The sequence below is a fragment of the Juglans regia genome, chromosome 4 (genome assembly GCF_001411555.2).
Source record: "Juglans regia cultivar Chandler chromosome 4, Walnut 2.0, whole genome shotgun sequence".
NCBI lineage: Eukaryota > Viridiplantae > Streptophyta > Magnoliopsida > Fagales > Juglandaceae > Juglans > Juglans regia.
In genome coordinates this window covers 11,580,388-11,595,685 of record NC_049904.1, presented here as the reverse complement: position 1 = coordinate 11,595,685, position 15,298 = coordinate 11,580,388, and the positions used below count along the sequence as shown (strand labels likewise).

At 35.9% G+C, this 15,298-nt stretch overlaps 1 protein-coding gene across 2 annotated transcripts; it reads left to right on the top strand.

Moving 5' to 3' along the window:
• The first annotated feature begins 347 nt into the window (after positions 1-347).
• On the top strand, positions 348-13,158 carry LOC108980820 (protein EMBRYO SAC DEVELOPMENT ARREST 30). 2 transcript variants are annotated; one of them, XM_035689577.1, is made up of 11 exons: positions 348-444; positions 714-966; positions 1,137-1,221; positions 4,165-4,235; positions 4,311-4,399; positions 4,488-4,725; positions 9,183-9,295; positions 9,621-9,711; positions 9,998-10,126; positions 10,809-11,362; positions 12,282-13,158. In XM_035689577.1, exons 2-11 carry the CDS (start codon positions 799-801, stop codon positions 12,724-12,726), a joined length of 1,983 nt encoding a protein of 660 aa, XP_035545470.1. In that variant the 5' UTR covers positions 348-444; positions 714-798; the 3' UTR covers positions 12,727-13,158. The 2 variants fall into 2 exon arrangements, with proteins under 2 accessions (XP_035545470.1, XP_035545471.1); XM_035689578.1 differs by lacking the exons at positions 348-444; positions 714-966; positions 1,137-1,221 and adding an exon at positions 2,288-2,908.
• Positions 13,159-15,298: the final 2,140 nt, after the last annotated feature.

The following is a 15,298-nucleotide window of genomic DNA, read 5'->3' as shown; positions in this document are numbered from 1 at the left end:
TATTATTTTTTAATAAAATTATTTTTATTTTTTTTCATATTTTATAATTACACTAATCATATATTAATTAATAATTAATTTGATTATTACATTATTATTACAAGACGGTTGGAGATTAAACGTGAATAAAAAAAATAATTAAAGATTAAAAATAAATAAAAAATAAATTGATGAGTAAATAATAACCTATCAAATTTAAATAAATCCATTCATTTATTATAGCTTAAAACTTCACACTTATTCCTTTAATTAATTTAATACAATTTTATTTTGATAAAATTCAACATATTTTATATTTTACTAAACTTTTATAGTTAAAAGCTTATAGCAATGCTCTAAAAGTTCTTTTGTTGTCGTAGTTGCGGCTTGATTCAGTCTGTTCTGATGTAACAAAGACAACACAAACAAAGAGACGCGCCAGGCGACGCAAGAATCGGATTGCAGGTTTCTCCCAACCCTTTTCAAATTCATTTTTTTTTTCTCTCTCTCTCACTCCAATTCCAAAGAATCCCAATCTCTTTCTTGAACCTACTTCTTCTGTTCGTTCATACCCCGACTCGGAATCTTTTCTGGTTTTCCTGACGTAATCTGGGCAACCAAACATGGCGTAGTGAAGAGGAGTTGCGAGATTTTACTTGTTCGTTAAATTTAGTTTGCTGTTCTAATCGCGCTTTGACTTTGATACCCGTCTCTGACGCTTCTTCTAAATGCAGAGGTGGTTTTGAATTTGATTTCCAATTGGGAATTGGAATTGGATATATGGTTTCTGGAATGCGTTCCCATGCTTGACGAGGCAAGATGTTTATCAAATCCAAGATGAAATGGGTTACACTTTCCCTCCTCATCTTATCTTTGTTATCTCTGCTGACCCACCTTTCTGTCACAAAGTTTTCGACTGCTGATTTAGTGCAGTACAGTGCAATGGCTGGGTTGCGTGCCGATTTTGCTAATGTGATAGGATCACCGGTATGCTGTTATGACTTGCTTTATGGTAGTGTCTTACTGGTCCACATTTATATGCATGTGCATTCGTTTTTGGGTATTTGCAAAGGGATTTGATGTGTTGTTTCCATTATGATTGTTTTGGTTACTATAAAAGAAAACCAATTACGATTGTTTTGGTTGCAATGTTACAGTTCAGCAGGAATAAGAAGATATGGGGGGTTGTGAAGTCGTTAGAGTCTTTACAGCCTTATGCAAATCCCAGAAGCAGCTATCCTGGTAATAGTTATGCTCAACTTTCTCTCTCTTTTTTTGATAAGTAGTTATGCCCAACTCTCAAGCACCCTATTATGAGTAATGTTTATCTTTTTTATTTTTGAATTTTCTCTTTATTATTTGATTATTCATAACATACCATTGAGAAGGTATGGCAGATAGCTCTATTCCAAACAATGTCATTGAGGTGTTCCACTTTATGTGATCCGTAAAATGGCTACCTTAAGTTTCATTAAGACACATAATTTTTGCTATAACCTTTTTTAAGTTGCTATGATCAAATAAGCCGTCTTATTTTTAATGGTGATAGTAGGATCATGAAATTGGTGTTTTAGTTGCCACTAAAAGTATCTTATCTCATGTGTTTGAAGTGCCATTCCAAGCTTGTCTTCCAAATGGCCCGCATATTTCTTGTTTCATTGTTTCATAAAATGTACTCCTGTTGTGTGTTCTTTGGATCATGGAGTTCTGTACCCCTTCCTTCAAATCACAGTAGAGCTTTTAAGTTTGATGGTTAAGACAAAGTTGATTGCCTCATATTGGGACTTTGGGCTGTTGTGTAATTTGCAATCCATCTCAAACACAAGCAGTACGCAATGTCAAAGCGGTTGACTTTTGGTGAAGAAAAAAAAAGTAAAACGAAGTCAGGTACTCTAAAGGCCATGAATGGTTTGAAAGATGTTTGGATTTTATTTTTTAAGTTTTGGGTATCTAGAACTATGGACATTTAGTATCAAAAACCCAAATTAAATTAAAATAAGAAGAATGACGTAAGATTTTGAATTTTCCAAAAAATGAAAAGGAAAATTTTTGTACCCTCTCCTACGCTTTATTTGATAGGACTCAAAATGGATGTTAGTTGTAGGATCCCCACATATCAAATGGATTTTAAATGAACTGAAATGCTTAAATATATTTAGTAGTCATTGTTAATGGATATCACTATCGAAGGAATGAAGAATTTTAGCAGAATTTCTTTCCCCAAATGAAATATATTAGTTTTGATCCATTAATGTGGGTTTTTGATTGTCTAGTTCCGATCTTTTGTATAAGATTATTAAGTATTTCTTTCTTTGCTCTGCAAGAGACTATATGACATCATAATTTTGTTCTGGATTTGGCAGAACTTTCTCTAACCTCTATACTGGACTGTGGATACTTTTTTTAGCTGTGAAGACCATTTTTATTTTTGCATCCTAAAGTATAGTTTGCTATATTGGACTGTGGATACTTCTGACGCTTCTCGTCAGAATTGATTCTTTTCCTTTTGTTGCTCACCCAATTTGCGGCACTTCTCAGTGGAAATATCTTCTTGTCATCTTGGATTTTACCTTATCCCCTGTGTATTGAGAATGTGCTCATCGAGAGAAGGCTAGTGGTGGACACAAAGATTTTTGAGTTTGTATTGGAGGGAGCTGGTGTGATAAGAATCACTGTGAGGAGTTGGAAGGTGGTGAAATACTTACAACTAGGCAGTGTCATGGTGGATTGGCTGTCGCTGACGGTGGAAGCAAGTGTGCAGTCAGGGGCTAGTAAAGAGTGTTTCGAGACAATCAGTGTCAGATACAGCGTCTACCAGGCCCAACGGTGTTCCAATGCTTTCAGTCCCTATTTGATAGTGGCAGAATATGGCAGTGGAGGGAAATGAGGCCCTATTGTTATTTTGGATGGTTTAGACGGGAACGGTTGGGTATGTTCTGCCTAAATGGAATTTATTGAGCAGAGTTCGGATGATCTTTTGTTGTTTATTTTCTGTTAACAATTTATGGCTCTAAATTGCTCAACCTAACTGTATTCATCTCTTTTGTACACAATTATTATTCTTCTGATTCGTTATTGTTCCCGACACTGCCACCTAAAAGAATTGACTGATGTTGACAAAGGAATTGCTTTTAAATAGATGAACATTATGTTTTATTTCAAGCAATTTTTGCCTAGTAGCAACTTGGCTTTTAGGGGATGTTTGATGTAAGATTTTCTTGAAAGTTTTTGACACTTTTGACAAAACTTCTAAAGATGGATTATGGGGTTTTGTAAAAGTCGTGGGACCCATAAAAATGTGTTTAGATTGAGAAAGTTTTTGAGAGATGGTGTTATTGGGGTCTGAAAAAGTTAATTGAAAATACGAAGGGAAGAGAATTTTTGTGAGAGTTTTTTTTTTTTTTAATTTGCTACAATTGTTTTGGTATTTTTTTTTTTTGTTTTTTTTTTTTGTAATGGAATCAAAGTATGATGTTCGATGATTGAGACTGTTTTGGTGTAAAATTTTGGGAAGTTCTTGGGAAATGTTTGAGAAACTTTTGGGAAATGTTTGGTTCCCAAACATAATGTTATTCATTAGGAATGAGAGGAGTAGCCACTTCCTGCAAAAATGCTGAAGGGCAGGGTCCCATATTAGGTGGGAGCAGCATTGGATCTAACTACATTTATTGATGGATGGTAGGGAACAAGAGACAAGGGATGACAGCAGCAAAGAAGTGAAAAAAAATCCATGATGTCCTAGTGCTTAATGGGCAACATAAGGCTTTGATTGGTAGAGAGACAAGATAACAAAGATAGTTCTCCCAGAGTGGCATCTCACTGACAGCTCGGGCCCCCTTGGAAGGAGGCCTTCTTAAAAAGGCACTCATCAGTCTGCTCGGCCCCTTTCCTATTCAGCTTTACCGCCTATTAAGTTGATTTTGAAATACTAACTTTCAGGGCTCTTAAATGAGTAAAATATAGGTGTAATAGTATATTTATTTTTATTCATTTTGTTTTTCATATTTCTTACTCAGCTGTATAAATAGAAAAGGTTCAAATGAGCAGTTCTGGTGGGCTTGCTTCTTTTTGGCTATAGAAATTGCTAATGTCGTGGTTTCTATGGATGTCATGATTCCTTGTTATTTGATCACCTTTTTTTGTTAATCTGGGATTTCATGCACTATATCTTTTTTTTCTTTGCAGTTCCGAAGGAACGGAGCAATGGTTTCATTTATGCAAAAGTTTTTGGTGGGTTTGCAAATATAAGATCTTCGGTATGACTCATTAATGCATGAATTCATCTCACCTAAATTTTCTATAGGAAGTTATAACAATTTTGTTATTTCTAGATATGTGATCTGGTCACCATATCCAGGCTTCTAAATGCAACCCTTGTCATTCCAGAGATTCAAGAAAGTACTCGTTCAAAGGGCATTAGGTATTCTGTTTAGCTTTCTTGACCAGTTCTTTCAAGATCAGTTTCTATGCTAATCATGCAACTCTTACTTTTTTTTTTTTTTTACCAGTTCTAAGTTCAAAAGCTTTTCCTATCTCTATAATGAGGAACAGTTCATATCATCGCTAAAAAATGATATCATGATTGTGAAGAGCCTACCTCGAAACCTAAAGACTAGGAGGAACGAATTTCCTACCTTTAGGCCTAAAAGTTCAGCCTCTCCAAAATATTATATGGAAGAAATTCTACCAAAGTTAAAGGAAGCCAAGGTTGTTGGATTGGTTCTTACTGATGGTGGATGCCTGCAGGTAATTTCAATGTTCTATACATATAAATTTTGAACTTGTGTGCAATATGGATGTTTGCTTATTTGGGCATAGATTTTCCATTATCAAATCTAGAAAATTTCTATCGTTGAGGTCAAGCATGGAAATATAAAGGGTCCACTATACATTATAGTATTATGGGAATTGGCAACATTGACAGAAAGAGGAAGAAAAGGAAATAGGAATAAACTTCTCTGTCACCTATGTTGAAGAAAGGTTTTGAACCCTATATAGAATGAAGAGGTGCCAAGGATCTTCCTCTCAACAGTGCTTCTTGAGACTCCACTCTATAATTTGTTTTTATATGTAAATGATTATTAGGAAACATGTAACGCCCTAATAGAAGACTCAAACCATATGGTCTATATGCCAAAAGGAGTAGTCAATGATATAATTGGAGCCCCATTGGAACTTTATACAGAGCAAGAGCTTCTCATTCCCAAGCAATATGGAATCGTATTCACCACCTATCCTTATCTTTATCATATGGGGTATCACAATCTCCTCTCTTGAATTCCCAACGTCCTCGTCGAGCTCATCTGTCGTAGGTGGCACCCCTCAAGTCCCACATTTCTGGTTGGGATAGGCTTTGATATTATTTGTAATACCCTAATAGAAGGCCCAAACCACATGACCTATACTCAAAAGGATTCGTCAATGATACAATTGGAGCTCCTATTAAAACCTTATAAAGAGCAAGAACTTCTTATTTTCAAATAATGTGGGATCCCATTTACCATCTATCTTTATCCTTATCATATGTGGTATCACAAAACATGAGTGGTAAGAAAAATAGTGGTATGAAGCTCCTTGAAAGGTTCTGCCAGTTCAGTTACTAACCTTTTCTATGAAACAGTACACCTGTTCCTTTACTCAGCCTCCTTTTTCTTGTTCTCTTTTTCCTGAATTATGCAGTTTGATTGTTCTAGTTCAGTTCTTCTGGTTTTGGAAACGAATATACTAAGATGTCGTGTTGATACTGGGATTATGATTTTGCATAGTGATTGCTTTTAGTATAGAGTTGGTGAGTTGGAAAGGCGAAAGCTATTTCATGTTTTGCCGATAGATAGATACCATTATCTATGATCTGATAGTTTTGAATATTCCTGGCTTCACTTGTAGTTTTTATAATGTTTTGAGCTGTCATTGAGGCTTGAATAACATTTATTGACCTTAAACTTGATTTTATCTTAACCGTGCTTTCTCCCCAAATTGAGCAAGGATTTTTTAGATCAAATATGCCTTTTTTAGATAATTTTTTCCACTTCATTTTAGGTCTAGGAAACCCTAGATTTTAGGATTTTCTCTTTCATGACTTGTTGCCATCTTGCCCCAGAAATGTTAGGAGTTGATTTTTGAAACTTATCTCAGGTAATTATGATAGACACCTCCAAATTATTATTCATTTATTTAACTTAGGGCAGTCTACCACAAGATCGGGTAGGAGCTTGAACCCAAACCCCCGTCTAGTTAGAGTGGGGCTGGGTTTAGCAGATGCCCCCCCCCCCCCCCCCCAAAAAAAAAAAAAAAAAAAAGAAAAGTAGAGGCTATTAGTTAAGGGAATTGGTGAGGTGTATTTTCCTCATTTTAGATCACATATGCCTTTTTTAGTTCTTATTTTCCTCATTTTAGGTTTTTCTCTTTCATGACTTGTTGCCATCTTGCCCTAGAAACTTTAGAAGTTGATTTCTCAAACTTATCTCAGGTAACCGTGGGCATGAGGCTGTTGCACGAGAGGGCTACTCTCAGTTTCCGTTGGACTGGTTTCCACGTAACATAGAGGCTAGAATGAGAGAAGGAGGCAATCTGTCCGTGAGTGGAGAGTCTGGGTTTGGACTTGAGGAGCCTGCGGTGGAGGAAGAAAGAGATGGTGTAGTGGACGCAGGATATTGTTGCCGTGTATGGTTTTCTGGTCTGTTACCTGAGGAGGGCTAGCATGTGGCTTTCTCTCGGTTTTGCATGATGGCTGGCGATGTAGGGTGGTTTGAGGGTGCTGTGAAAGGAGCTTAAATAGTGACTAGTGGCAACCCTAGTTTGGGGAAGACGATGGTATTATTTACATGTAGTATGGGGCTCAATTGATAGATGGGTCTATATATATAGAAGGTAGTCGGGTCATGGGTCTTGCAAATGAGTTGGATCATGCTCCTGGGCTTACCAGGAATAATAGCTCATGGGCTTACCCAATATGGCTTATTAAATATAATTTAGGCCCAATAAAATTATCTTTATTCAATCCCTAATAACATTAGATTGGGTTATTCAATTCATTACCATGCTGTCTTTTATGTCTAGAGGCAGTGTCAAGTATGAAGGTTAATTTGGCCAAGTCTGAATTGCTCCTTGTTAGGGTCCAAAAGTTACTTTTGTTCATTTGAGTTTTGTTGGTGAAATGTTTGACACACTGCAATGAGAGAGAAGGTTGGTGGATTATGGTATTTCATGGGTGGTTGGTGTTCTAATGAGGTGAATGGCTCGTTTGGATCTGGCCTTTGTAAGTATAGAAGGAGGGTGTGGAAGGAAGTTTCTTGCTTTAGTTTCAAAATAGAAGGTGATACTACGATTCATTTTTGGCAAGAAGTATGGTGTGGAGATCAGCCACTTAAGGAATGTTTTTAGAGTTATTCTTCATAGCCTATTTTAGGAAGCTTCTTTAGCAGATAATTTACAACTCTTTAATGATTCTCAACAATACAAATGCCTCTTTCATCTGGTCAGCACGAGATTGGGATGTCAATATTTTCATTTTTTTAAATGGCCATGTACCCACAAGTTAGTGGAGGGATTGATGAGACAAGATTGTTGGGGTTCTTCCAAGCATGGAGTCTTTGAAGTTGATCTTTCTATGAAGCTATTTATTCCCATACTAATGCTTCGTTTTATTGGAAAAGTATTTGGAGGACTAAGAAAGATTATTACCATGGATAACTTGAGAGAGAGGCAAGTGTTGGTGGTTGATTGTTATTGTATGTGCAAAGTAGTGGAGAATCAGTTTTGTGGAGTTTTGTGGAAATGGACTCCGTTTTGCTGAATGTGGTCTATCTGGAGAGAGAAATGATCAGCTTCAAAGACCTTGAGGAAACAGTGGTTGAGCTTTTGTTCTTAGGGGATGTTTGGAAACAATTTCCATCTCATCCCATCTCATTTCCTTCCCAAATATCATTCAAACACAAACACTATCCAACTAATCATTACAAGTTTCCCAAAAAAAAAAAATTCAACTTTTTCTCTCTCCTTTCCCAAAACCCAATAAATACTTAACTCAAACCATCTTATTACTATTTACAAAATTCTCATCCCACTTATTCCCTAAGCATCCCCTTAAAATCCTTTTTATCTTTGGATGGTAGCGCATACTTCTGTTTCTGTGCCTAGTTTTCTAGATTTTATCCTTTTTCCATTTACTGCTTAGGTGTATTTTTTGTATTCTGCCTGTAATACCCACTTCCTTATGAGGTACAGAATGCTACTAACGTTTAAAATTGCTTAGGAGCCAAGTATAGAAGATCCGTAGCATTAAAGAAATTAAAAAAAAATCCATCGTTTATTCAAAAGGTCATGAAGGTGCGCGCTTATAAAAAATCATAGTTTTCGTGTTTCACAGAAGAGTTCCATTAAGGTAAAATCATATATCATTAATAAAATCTGGTCTTGGCATGTTCATTATTGGCTATTCCTGACCTGCAAACTCATCATCATATGGCGCTTTACCTTGGATAGTTGCAACATAAACACAAAACAATAAGTTGAATACTCACGTCATACATTGTACAATAAATATAAGCATACTTAATAAGCATTTTCTTGCAATCATCATGCATAATTTGGACATCTATCGTACTATACATTACATACAGACCATTAGATTCATATATTAGCCCTTATGCGCATGGGTTGGTGATTTCGATGATCATGATTTCACTCGAAGTCTAGAGTGAAATCCCTTAATAAAAGGAAATGGACATCACTAGGTGCACATCTTGTGAACCATCATGGCGTTGCCATGTGATACCCCATTTGATAAGGATAAGGGTAGGTGGTGTATGAAATCCCACATTATTCCATTGGGGCATTACAAATGCTATTAGAGCCTTTCCTAACCATAAATGTGGGACTTGAGCCATGTCAGAAGAATTGTTTAGATGGGTTAAATGCCCGGTCATGATCCTGTCTTTTTACATATATTGAGACTTTTACTTGCTCATTGTCTACCTCTCAGAGTTACCATTCCCACCATTTATTAATGATCTCGATTTTGTAATATGTTGGGATGATTGACCAATTAGTGGCTTAAGATGTCTAGTGTGCATGCATTATTTTTTTTTCTTTGGTTGCTAACTGCATACTTATTGAGTTACATTGTTATGCTGTCAGTTATTTAAATTTATTCTCTATTAAACTGTTAAGGATCTATTTCAAGCAATTTTCTCTTCTTTCAGTCCATCCTTCCACCTAGCATGGCTGAGTTTCAGAGGCTTAGATGCAGAGTTGCCTTCCATGCACTGCAATTCCGTACAGATATTCAGATTCTTGGGCACCGAATGCTGGAGAGGTATGAATCTTGGAAAAAATATTGATGTGTAGAGGACTACAATTCCTGATGCGTTAAATTTGTGGTGGTCTTTGCTCTTACGGGGAATACCATGATAATGGTCCAAGTGTCGAAATTGCCTTGGCTTGCCAATAGAGGGATTTCAACGAAAGGTTTATAACCAAAGAAAATAAATAAATGGTTTTTTTAGAGGAAAAATGCTGTTATATGTCATTATAATTACGCATATGTAACACCAAAGTCAGAAATTGTTTGCCTATGACTCCCAAATCTCAGAAATTATTTGCCTGCCCTTCTTGAGTATTTGGTTTGTGCTTTTCCACAGGTTACGAGGATGGGGCCAACCTTTCTTAGCTTTTCATCCTGGCTTATTGAGAGACACCTTGGCATATCATGGTTGTGCAGAACTCTTTCAGGTTAGCTGTTGGAGCCTGTTCTCTTCTGTATTGGATGCTTAAGTTTTCTCTAATGTATCATTGGCAAGAATCAAAGTGTCCATTTTACTATTCGTTACTCTAAATAGTATCAATTGTTGTTTGAATGTTCTTGTGCTTCTATGTTTGATAACTAATTCAGTTTTTAGACTTCAAGTAAAAGAGATATTTTCACATTTCCCATATGTTTCTACCTCAAAATCATGACTGAGAAAGATTTCATTCAATCTCTAGCTTTCCTTATCTTTGTTACTCGTTACTTTTGTAGGATGTTCATACTGAACTTATACAGTATCGGAGGGCACAGATGATCAAACGAGGAATTGTTAATGAGGAACTAAGCGTGAATTCTCACTTGCGTAGAGAAAATGGTTCATGTCCCCTCATGCCTGAAGAGGTATGCTTGGTTATATTACCATAAATGTTATACTACATGTAGTCCTGACTGGTGTCTAGTGTTCCAGATTCTAAACACACTATATTTGGCTAATTATATCGTGTTTAGTATAATATAGTTAAGCCAACTGTTATACTACATCTAAACACAATTCTTTATGCTATCTATTAAATGATTGTAAATAGGACAGGTCAAAAAGCACAATTGGTGGTCAAGGCTTATGACTCAGGTATCTGAATTGCAGGTGGTATTTTGCAACTTAAAAAGGCTTGCAAGATAGCTTAATCATGTGTAAAAAATAACAATTTGTGTGTGTTTTTTTCTACACTGAAATACGCCGGCATTCCTGGGGAGCACTTTTTATTGTTTAAATAGCATCAAGTGTAATTTACATGGGTCTCAGTCACTCTTAGTCAATAGAGACTCGACGAGAGTATATTGCAATGTCCATGTTAGTGCTTGCAAGGTTAGGGTTTAATTTTAAGCAAGTCCTAACTTCCTGCCTATTTTGTAATAACAATGGATCTCTCTTCTGCGTTGCGCCTTTCATTGATTTTCACTTTTGTGAAAATAACTGAGTATTGGCGAAACAGATGCCCCAATGCTATAAAAAACATGCACCACATAATTTTAGTATGGTTATTTTGTAGTGCATCAATTTGCTTATGCAAAACCTCTGCAGGTTGGAATTCTCCTTCGAGCAATGGGCTATCCTCCTAAGACAATAATATACCTGGCTGGTTCTGAAACTTTTGGTGGTCAACGTGTTCTGATCCCTCTTCGTGCCATGTTTACCAACTTAGTAGATCGCACTTCCCTTTGTAGCAAGAAAGAGTTGTATGACTTGGTTGGACCTGAAACCCCACTTCCTCTAGATCTTTTCCAAATGCCTCCTGCCAAAAGTGAGGAAGAACTTAAAGAAGAATGGAAAAAGGCTGGTCCTCGGCCTCGGCCTCTGCCTCCACCTCCTGATAGACCTATCTATCAACATGAAAAAGAAGGCTGGTATGGTTGGATTACTGAGATTGACACAGAACCAGACCCATCGCCCATGGATCTGAGGATGCAAGCGCACAGGTTACTGTGGGATGCTCTTGATTATATCGTCTCTGTGGAAGCCGATGCATTCTTTCCTGGTTTTAACAATGATGGCAGTGGATGGCCAGATTTCTCAAATTTGGTCATGGGACAGCGATTGTATGAGACTGGTTCTTCTAGAACATACAGACCAGACAGGTAAGATGTGCATGAAACTGATATCATTAAGTGGTCAAGAGGTTGGCCCAAAACAAAAAATGGTTATGGCATTGATAAGGTCATCCACGGGAATTAAGTCAGTGAATAGATTGTTTTCTAAATTGCATTTGAAAATATGTGTGCTGAAACAACATTAACATTTACTTTCCTTTTCACAATTTTGAATTTTTAAAATGCCTTTGTTAGTGCATCCACCCATCCCCCACAAAAGAATCAAAAGCTAATTGAACAAAATCGATTTGTTTAAGTTATAAGGGGTGGTTCAGTATGGAATCATATAAAAAATATAATTTGGTTGAATTTTATCTGTTTGCATACATGGAAGGAAGCCTTCAACCTATACTCTTTATTGCGTGAGAATAATGTTATTGCCAAAGTAGTGCTTTCATTTGTGGTATTTTGCCTTGTATCTAGATGCTTGAGCGCATAGACATGGACTGAAGAAGTATTTTTTTGGGATATCTGCATCACTATTGAAATTATTATATTTATTTAATGGAGTTCTACTTGCAATCTGTTATGGAGGGTGTCCACTGAATTGGCAAAATTTGATTTGTAGAGAAGTTTAAGATTTTAAATCCTCTTGCAAATTAAGAATTGTCATGTCAGCAATGCGGAGCATGCCCTCCACACCGGCTTGTAAATGTAATTTTCGTATTTCACCTGGTGTTTGGTTCTCCGTCTGTTGTATATTCCTTTTAATTTTTAATCTTTAAGAAAAACGTTTAGCAGTTGAAACATTAACTATCTATGGATATTAAACAGTTTTGTTGCTCTTCGACCAATTTTTGGCTGCTACTATTCTTACAAAAATCTTCATGAAACTTTTACTTGGAATGGTTTTTTGCTTACGTATCGTTCTTTTCCATTTTCTGACATTATCTGGTATTTCAAACAGGAAAGTTCTTGCAGAACTTTTCAACATTACCCGTGACAATATGTACCATACCAAATACAATTGGACGCTCTTAGTGAGGGAACATCTTAACAAAAGCTTGGGTGAGGAAGGCCTCACAAGGCAGTCCCTTTTATCAAAACCAGCTTCATTCCTCTCACATCCACTCCCTGAATGCTCTTGTAGAACATCTTCTCCTGACATTCCAACTGATGTAAAAGTCGACAACGGCAGGATTCTGTATGGCGGGGAAGATGATTGCCCCAAATGGATGGAACGTGGCGACAAAGCTGTTGTTTCAGAGTCAGCTGGGAAAGGTGGCAACTTTGAGAATGAATTGGAATATGAAATTGACGTAGTTGAATTGCCAGAATCTTATGACAGTGGTGGTAAATCTAATGTTACTCTGGTCTGGGACCGGGATGAGGAAATGGACCCAAATGACTAAAATAGGGTGTGCAGATTACTTACTATTTGCAGCGGTATTTGATATTCAACAATTTCTTACGGTTTTATCATTCAGCGGCTTCTACTAACCCTTCCAGAGGAAATCGGCATTCAAATTTATTCTTTGTGTAAGGTTGGTGGATCCACCTGTTCATGCATCAAAACTTTCCAAAGGTATGACTGGGGGAAAGATTGATGCGGTCAAGAAGGCAAGCTGATAACAATATTACCTGTTGATCTTTCGCCATTGGTCAACTTAAAAGGGCTCGAGAGTCAGTTATGTAATTTTTTTAAGTACAGAACCTACGAGGAAAACTGCACACTGAAATTTTCATTCAGAGTTTTGGGATCTCATTTCTGTAATTTTGTTAGACTTACAGTACATAACAAACAAAGAAGAAAAGTATATGCTGAAATTTTTATTCCCAGTTTTTACACTCTCTCTATACTTATGTTATATATAGTTAATTAATGTCTCGTTTATTTTTACAGATGAAAGGAGATAAGTTGAGATTAAAGTTAAAAATTGAATAAAATATTGTTAGAATATATTTTTTTAATATTATTTTTATTTTAAGATTTGAAAATTTTAAATTATTTATTTTATTTTGTGTGAAAATTTAAAAAAATTATAATGATTAGATGAGATGAGATGAGTAGAAGTTGTGAAAACAAATAAGGCTTTTGCAATTGGAGCAGAGCTGCTCCCTCTTTGAAGGATGCTGGCTTGCATGTAGAGGACAGGTTGTCCAACAGCAACAAGAAAAAGAAACAAAGCATTCATACCTCACGTATTTATAAACAAAAATATATAGATACAACTATTTAATTTAAAACTTTTACATAACTCTAACAGAATATTATTATTTTTTAAATTTATTCGAATTTTAGTTGGCTTCAATTGATTTGAATTAAAAAGTAATAATAATAATAATAATAATAATAATCTATTCAATAGTTGTGTAGAAATTTAAAAATAGTTGGATTCATATCATTTCCCATTTATAAAATGGGCGTCTTTTGCAAATTGTTGTATCAAGTGACGGGAAATTGCTTGAAATTACACGCTTGCCCTCTTCTCTTGATTGTTTGAAATTTTCGTTGAGATATTAAAAAAAGATTTAATTGATACAATGTTATATATAATAATATTATATTATTATAAGTGAAGCCTAGTAGTACTCGATTAGTATTCAGCAAAAGTTGTAGTCGAATCTGAGTTTGAGTTTGAACTTGTACAATCTCGTTTGTTTTCGTAGATAAGATTTCAATAAATTGAGATTAAAATTAAAAGTTGAATAAAATATTATTAAAATATATTTTTTAATTATTATTTTTATTTTAAAATTTAAAAAAGTTAAATTGTTTTTTTTTTCTTTCTATGTAAGAATTTTAAAAAATTACAATGATTAAATGATATGAGATGAGTTCAAAAAAATTGTGAAAACAAATAAAGCTTCGTTTTACTCAATTGGAACTTGTTCAAAAAACATCAAGTTTGAGTTGGTTTTGGTATAATGAGATCGAGTTTGACCAGTCATAACTTGCTTGAACTCTAGCCGATTACAACCCTAACAGAGATGCAAGGCAATATGAACTTAAAACCATAAAAATATAAGAATGCAACGATGGCCTAATCCTATAATGAATATTTATTGGTTGGGGGTAGGCTTAGGCTCCGACTCCGACGGAGTCGGAGTTGTCGTTTCTGACCTCCGACTCCGACAAGAGTTGGAGCCCAATTGTTACTCTGACTCCGACTCCGAACTAGAGTCGAAGTCCGACTCCGATCGGATGTCAGAGCTCCGACCTCCGATCATCATATCGGAGGTCCGACCTCCGATAGGAACTCCGACTGCCGATCGGAGCTCTGAATTTCGATCGGAGTCGGACCGTTTATTTCTCTGCATTTCTAACAAAGAGGTTCGCTCGACGTATGCTCGACGTGGCGCTCGAGCGGAATCTATACAGAGAGGTTCGCTCGTATTGCGCTCGACTCAACGCTCGAGTAAAACTCATCCAGAGAGGTTCGCTCGACGTGCATATTTTATCTCTTAGTGTTTAATGCAATTATGGTGTATGTAGTAATTCGATGGATTATTCATCTATGTTTTTTAAATGATCAACTCCTCATGTTATAAAACCCACAAGTCTAAATTCTGAATGCGTTGATTTTTTAAAATTTTCAATCCAAACCTCCTTACACAAACACAATTTCAACCCTGCGTGACAACATCAATTAGTTGTTTAGTTTTACAATATCAAATATTTGTTTGGGGCCATGCATGCATGTGAGTTGGCTGTATAGAAACAAACCACCTTTAAGAAAATATTATATTACACTTTACATATCATATTACATATTTGGTTTATAACTGATTTCACAAACACATATACACATAATGCATGCTCAATCTTCATTTTTGTATGTTGAAAGCATCAATCCTCCGCACGCACATATCTGATTTGACAAACACATACATATAATACACGGCCATTATGTGGTTTATACATGTACCAACAATTCAAACTTCAAATAACAAAAGGCTCAAATTAGATCTCAATCACAGTGT